The 7427-nt window shown below is 39.1% G+C and overlaps 1 protein-coding gene across 1 annotated transcript; it reads left to right on the forward strand.

Annotated features, from left to right (window-relative positions):
- Positions 1–5960: 5960 nt before the first annotated feature.
- Positions 5961–7097, forward strand: LOC127278882 (uncharacterized). Its single transcript, XM_051300812.1, has one exon. It carries the CDS (start codon positions 5961–5963, stop codon positions 7095–7097), a length of 1137 nt encoding a protein of 378 aa, XP_051156769.1.
- The last annotated feature ends 330 nt before the right edge of the window (positions 7098–7427 follow it).

The raw sequence follows: 7427 nt of genomic DNA on the forward strand, positions 1-7427 counted from the left end.
CACTGTTTATTAATAACATGTATTTTAAAATAGTCATCATAACGATATGAAAAAAACAAAAAAGCCTAAATACTTAAAACAACCTTTAAGCTTTTATGTAATTTGCTAAATATAAAAAAATTAATACAATTTTCTTAATCCGCCATTTTGAAATTTGGGAATCTAATATCGGATTCGAAAACAGGGTCGCAAAAAAAACCCCGAGTAACGAGCTTTTAGAGAATTCGATTAGTGATTAATTCTTTTGATACGCCATTTTGAATTTTGAGAATCTAATATCAAATTCGTAATCAGCGACCCCAAAAACCCCCAAATAACGAGCTTTGAGAGAATTCGATTAATGTTCAATTTTTCTGATCGGCCATTTTTAATTTTGAGAATCTAATATCAGATTCATAATCAGTGACCGGAAAAAAACCCTGAGTAAAGAGCTTTTAGAGAATTTAATTAATATTCAATTTTTTTGATACGACGTTTTGAATTTTCAGATTCTAATATCAGATTTGTAATCAGTGACCGGAAAAACATTACGAGTAACGATCTTTTAGAGAATTCGACTAGTAATTAATTTTCTTGATCCGACGTTTTGAATTTTGAAAATCTACTATCAGATTCGTAATTAGTGACGGGCAAAAAACCCCGAGTAACGAGCTTTCAGAGATTTTGATTAGTGTTTAATTTTTTGATCGGCCATTTTGAATTTTAAAAATCTAATATTATATTCGTAATTAGTGACTGAAAAATCAACCCGAGTAACGAGTTTTCAGAGATTTCGATTAGGGTTCAATTTGTTTAATACTACATTTTAAATTTTGAGATTATAATATCAGATTCGTAATCAGCGACCCCAAAAACCCCCAAATAACGAGCTTTGAGAGAATTCGATTAATGTTCAATTTTTCTGATCGGCCATTTTTAATTTTGAGAATCTAATATCAGATTCATAATCAGTGACCGGAAAAAAACCCTGAGTAAAGAGCTTTTAGAGAATTTAATTAATATTCAATTTTTTTGATTCGACATTTTGAATTTTGAGAATCTAATATTCGATTATCAGGTTTCAGGTCGTGTAACGCAAAATTTAAATGGTTGTATCTGAGTGAAAAAAAATCGGATTTGAACGGGCCAAGAAAATTTTAAAAGGCAAATAGTAGTACTTTCTTTAAAAATTTGAACCAACGCTTAAAAATTTTTTTGGAGATTTTATAGATGATTGAATGTTGCCAAAAACGGCCTTTTTCACGCTTTTAGGTTAGAATATCTCGAAATCCGGACGTGATAGAGCAGTTTCGCTGTCATTTTTGGATTCAGCGTGAAAAATTACATGGGATATAGACGCTAAAACGACTTTGCCTGAAATCAGAACCAATTTTTTTCGAAATATTTTTAAACTGCGTTTGAAAATAATTTTTCATCTTTTAAGATTACTATTAAACTTAATTTAGCTTCTTCAAGTTGAAATTCCATCCATTTATGTCAATGTATTCGTGCATTAGTTTTGTAACGTCTTATAACAACTGACTGATTAACTTATTGCTTGCGCGCAAAATCAATTGCTTTTTCCCTATTTTAAAAAGAGTTCTCATGAGGAGAACCGGAAGAAAATATGCGCACCATGCAGTCAGAAAATTGCTTTTAAAAAGGTTAAACCAGAAAAGTTCCTTATAAACGAAAAGTTAACTAATCTAATAAAAAAATTTATCAACAATAATTTTAATTTAAATGGGCCTTTTAAAGATACCTTTTTCGTAATCTAGAAAAGTAAGATAGCATGTTCTACAAATGCTCAAAAAAAATTTCTTACCATTTAAATTAAAACTATTATTGATAAATTTTTAAATTAAATTAGTTAACTTTTCGTTTAAAAGAAGCTTTTCTAGTTTAACCTTTCCAAAAGCAATTTTCCTACCGCATTGTGCACATGTTTTCTACTGGTTCTCCTCATGAGAACTTATTTTAAAATTGATACTGATTACAATGTAGAAGGGGAGTAATCGACTCAAGGCGGGTGACAAAATAAAACGGTTTCCGCAAAATGGACAACGTAGGTTTTTAGAGAGAGAAAGATAAGATGTCCGCAGCACACAGGGACTACTGCGTGCTACGAACGGGGAAACATCTATATATAGAAAGAGAGATACACTGAAGATGGTTGTGTCTCTCTCACTCCAATGGAGAAAGTAAGATGGCCGCTATACACAGGGAATACTGTGCTTACGGTCGGAGGGACTGGTTGCTTCGATAAGGGACAGTTTTATAAAGAAAGTTTAACCTTCGTTTGATGTTTGTGGTGGCCCTGAAAAGGGCCGGTGGATTGGTTTTAGTATGGTCCGAAATTCAAACTTCGGCAATGACGGCGTGCGGCTCGGTCTGCACCAGGTAGGGGATCCAACACAAAGTCCTCTGGGGAGACGCCGACCGGTATGAAGAGTGTGTCCGGAGAAATGGGAAGCAGCTGTGTCCTGGAGAGGACTGGTCGAGAACAAATCTTGACAGGGGTTGGTCCGAAGAGCTCGAGAAAGATTGTCTGTGGCGATGGTAACCCCGATGGCGTAAGAAGGTTAATCGTGGACGGAACATATCTACTTTTCTCTTCGTCGGTTGAGCCTCGAGAGACTTCCTCTAGGTCAGATATCGGTGTACGAACAGGCGGCGGTACTGCTGAGTAATCGGGCACGAGCAGGCACAGTTCAACGCGTGGCGGTCGCAGGATCCGGCGGCGGGGATCCTGGGTTGATGAGTGCCCTCGCACTAGCTCCACAAAGAAACGGGATGAAGGAGACACTGGGCAGGACTGACCCGGGTCGTAGTATTTCGCGGAGTGTAGGGCAGTGTTTCGTTCCCGAGAGCCGAACGACGTTGAGTGCGATGTCGTGCGGCGTTTCCTGGACGGGGACGTTAGCCGCATGCAGCGGGCACCGGCATGTTCGAGGTACTGGTGGCGGTAGTCGCTCTAGGTTGCGGGTGCCTAACCTCAGCAAGGTTCTGGCACTGTCCCCTAGAGGATGTTGCACCACTTTAACCAAGTTGGCTACAAGCAAACCGAAAGAAATTCTTACGTAGATGCTCTGAAAAGGGCAGATATTTCAAGAACGAAAATAATTCCAAGCGCCCTGAAAAGGGTGGATTGTGTCAGGTGTTGAGAAATCCTCTCGTTCAGTGAGAGAATAAAAATAAGTCACGGCTTCTTCACGTATATCCTCTTTTAATTGGAAATCACCCTAAGAAGAGTGGTACTCTGCTGGTCGTGCTGTGGTCAGGCAAAGTTGGCTTTGGAAAAATCTAAGGTGATGAGTGCATCCGGCAGAGATGCTTCCTCTAGCGAAAACAGGTGAGAACTGAGAGAGAGTCTGGAAAACTTGCAGTATTTAAGTGCTACACCTACGATTTGCCCTCTCCCCGCCGCCTGTCCTTATACCGATATCGGACCTAGAGGAAGTCTCTCGAGGCTCAACTGACGAAGAGAAAAGTAGATATATTCCGTCCACGATTAACCTTCTTACGCCATCGGGGTCACCATCGCCCAGACAATCTTTCTCGAGCTCTTCGGACCAACCCATGTCAAGATTGGTTCTCGACCAGTTTACTCCAGGACACAGCTGCTACCCATTTCTCCGGACACACTCTTCATACCGGTCGGCGTCTCCCCAGAGGACTTTGTGTTGGATCCCCTACCTGGTGCAGACCGAGCCGCACGCCGTCATTGCCGACGTTTGAATTTCGGACCATACTAAAACCAATCCACCGGCCCTTTCCAGGGCCACCACAAACATCAAACGAAGGTTAAACTTTCTTTATAAAACTGTCCCTTATCGAAGCAACCAGTCCCTCCGACCGTAAGCACAGTATTCCCTGTGTATAGCGGCCATCTTACTTTCTCCATTGGAGTGAGAGAGACACAACCATCTTCAGTGTATCTCTCTTTCTATATATAGAGGTTTCCCCGTTCGTAGCACGCAGTAGTCCCTGTGTGCTGCGGACATCTTATCTTTCTCTCTCTAAAAACCTACGTTGTCCATTTTACGGAAACCGTTTTATTTTGTCACCCGCCTTGAGTCGATTACTCCCCTTCTACATTGTAATCAGTATCAATTTTAAAATAAGTTCTCATGAGGAGAACCAGTAGAAAACATGTGCACAATGCGGTAGGAAAATTGCTTTTGGAAAGGTTAAACTAGAAAAGCTTCTTTTAAACGAAAAGTTAACTAATTTAATTTAAAAATTTATCAATAATAGTTTTAATTTAAATGGTAAGAAATTTTTTTTGAGCATTTGTAGAACATGCTATCTTACTTTTCTAGATTACGAAAAAGGTATCTTTAAAAGGCCCATTTAAATTAAAATTATTGTTGATAAATTTTTTTATTAGATTAGTTAACTTTTCGTTTATAAGGAACTTTTCTGGTTTAACCTTTTTAAAAGCAATTTTCTGACTGCATGGTGCGCATATTTTCTTCCGGTTCTCCTCATGAGAACTCTTTTTAAAATAGGGAAAAAGCAATTGATTTTGCGCGCAAGCAATAAGTTAATCAGTCAGTTGTTATAAGACGTTACAAAACTAATGCACGAATACATTGACATAAATGGATGGAATTTCAACTTGAAGAAGCTAAATTAAGTTTAATAGTAATCTTAAAAGATGAAAAATTATTTTCAAACGCAGTTTAAAAATATTTCGAAAAAAATTGGTTCTGATTTCAGGCAAAGTCGTTTTAGCGTCTATATCCCATGTAATTTTTCACGCTGAATCCAAAAATGACAGCGAAACTGCTCTATCACGTCCGGATTTCGAGATATTCTAACCTAAAAGCGTGAAAAAGGCCGTTTTTGGCAACATTCAATCATCTATAAAATCTCCAAAAAAATTTTTAAGCGTTGGTTCAAATTTTTAAAGAAAGTACTACTATTTGCCTTTTAAAATTTTCTTGGCCATCTTCAGTGTATCTCTCTTTCTATCAATAGAGGTTTCCCCGTTCGTAGCACGCAGTAGTCCCTGTGTGCTGCGGCCATCTTATCTTTCTCTCTCTAAAAACCTACGTTGTCCATTTCGCGGAAACCGTTTTATTTTGTCACCCGCCTTGAGTCGATTACTCCCCTTCTACATTGTAATCGGTATCAAATTGACGCCCAATGTGGGGCCACGACTTCTTTTCGGATCCTGATGGATATCAGGATGAACCTTACCGCACGGGAACGATTCTCATGTCTCTCCGGGCTAACCGCGTTTCCCTCTTACACTTTTCTCACAATATAAATATTTCTCGCGTGAACTCAGTTTTCGAGTGCATCTTTTAAACTCCAGGGCCATGCTTGTCGGGGCAGGCCCCAATGCCTTTAAACACTTTCCTTTCTTCCACTTCCGGGAGTGGATACTAAAACCCGCTGGCGCTCAACAATCCTTTCACAATTCTCAATATGTTCAAGTCTAAATTTACGATTGGCTCCAGCCAGGGCCACACTACGGTCTCGATCAGGTGCCATTTTCTTGAGCAGAAATGGGCTAAAGATTCTTTCGCCACATACATCAGTGTTCCTGCACCAAAATCATGCGCAATGACCACAGCCCCGTATCACTCCGACACACTAACGTAAAACAAGTTAACGAATTTGCTAATTTTTTGTTTTCAAATTTTGAATCCTTTGACAAATTGATTCGCTCCGTTGCCTATTGGCGGCGATTCCTTGATTTTAAAATTCGAAAACAAATTGTGAAGGGTCCAATTTCTTCCACTGAACTAAAAGAATCCACTACTTATGTAATAAAGTTATTACAACGCGAAGAATTTTCAAACGAAATCAAATCACTCGACTCGAAAAAACAAATTGAAGGGCGTCTCACTCCGCTAGCCCCTTTTTTAGACTCTGACGGGACTCTCAGAGTTGGAGGCAGATTAAAACAGTCCGACCTTCATTTTTCTCAAAAACACCCTATTTTGCTACCACAAAATCATAAATTGACAATGGTCATTGTTCGCGATCAGCATTTAAAGTCATTACATGCCGGTGCTCAAGCAACACTCAACTCAATTCGGAATTCGTTCTGGATTGTTAATGGAAAAACGATTGTAAAAAACGTAATACGAAAATGCGTAACTTGCTGCCGCGCCAAGCCTCAGACTCCCACTTACCTAATGGGAGATTTACCGAAAAATAGAGTTGTTTTTGAAAAAGCCTTTCTTCAAACAGGTGTCGATTATTGCGCTCCCTTTTACATAAAGGAGAGAAAACTTCGGGACCGAAACAAAGTTAAAATCTATGTCGCTGTATTTGTGTGTTTCGCTACGAAAGCAGTGCACATTGAGGTGGTCAGTGATTTGACAACTGAAGCATTCTTAGCCTGTTTGTGTAGATTTTTTTCCAGACGCGGAAAGTGTACAGATCTTTATTCCGACAACGGCAAGAATTTTGTTGGTGCTAAGAACGAAATTAACGATATTCTCAAATTAATAAAATCAAATGAGCACAACACAATGGTGTCTCGAAATCTTATTGATCAAAAAATGAATTGGCATTTTAACCCCCCACGCTCACCACACTTTGGTGGACTCTGGGAGGCAGCTGTTAAATCGTTCAAGCATCACTGGATTCGCGCTGTCGGTGATAAAGTCCTGTCTTACGAGGAGTTTACAACACTCGCCACAGAGATAGAGGGAATTTTAAACTCTCGCCCTCTAACTCCTTTACCTTCAGATCCTAACGACCTAGCCGCCTTGACTCCTGGACACTTCCTTACAGGTGACTCTTTAACAGGCGTGCCAGAACACAGTTTGATGCACCTTCCGTCAAATCGATTATCTTCTTGGCAGAAAGTGCAGCAAATTAAACAGCATTTCTGGTCTCGGTGGAACAGAGAGTATTTGCATGAGTTGACTGTACGAAAAAGGTGGCACAAAGGTTCCACTTCAGAAATGAAAATCGGTAAACTTGTAACGATTCGTGACGACAACCTCCCTCCTATGAGATGGACAATCGGTCGAATTATCGCCACTCATCCAGGAGAAGATAATGTTATCCGTGTAGTAACAGTAAAAACCGCACATGGCGAGTATAAACGTAGCATAAAAAATTTATCACCTTTGCCTATCGACTCTGACTAACTAATTTCAATTTAAATCGAACAAAAATTTTTTTGTTTGTAAGTGATTCAAATTCAATGCATGTAAATTGTCGACTATATAACTATCGTTTATTAAGTGACGAAACTAAATGTCATATTAATTGCTACCGCAATGTGTTTAATTTTCTTAGAACATAATTGTTCAAGGGGGCCGGCATATGTTGAGTCCCAAGCTCAGTTTTTTTATGAGTTTAACATTTTATTCCGAAAACGTGACTATCTCAACTTTCTCAGGATTATTCCTTTATTTTTTTATTAGGTTTCAAACTAGCCTTAAAAATCTCGAGATCTTCTCAATAACTTGTCAATG

This window comes from Leptopilina boulardi, unplaced genomic scaffold (genome assembly GCF_019393585.1).
Source record: "Leptopilina boulardi isolate dan_hultmark-lab unplaced genomic scaffold, ZJU_Lbou_2.1 LbouV2_213, whole genome shotgun sequence".
In the NCBI taxonomy this organism is placed as follows: Eukaryota; Metazoa; Arthropoda; class Insecta; order Hymenoptera; family Figitidae; genus Leptopilina; species Leptopilina boulardi.

Bases quoted from the DNA above. Each gene is read 5' to 3' on its own strand.
- LOC127278882 (XM_051300812.1), top strand. From the start codon at position 5,961: ATGGTCATTGTTCGCGATCAGCATTTAAAGTCATTACATGCCGGTGCT.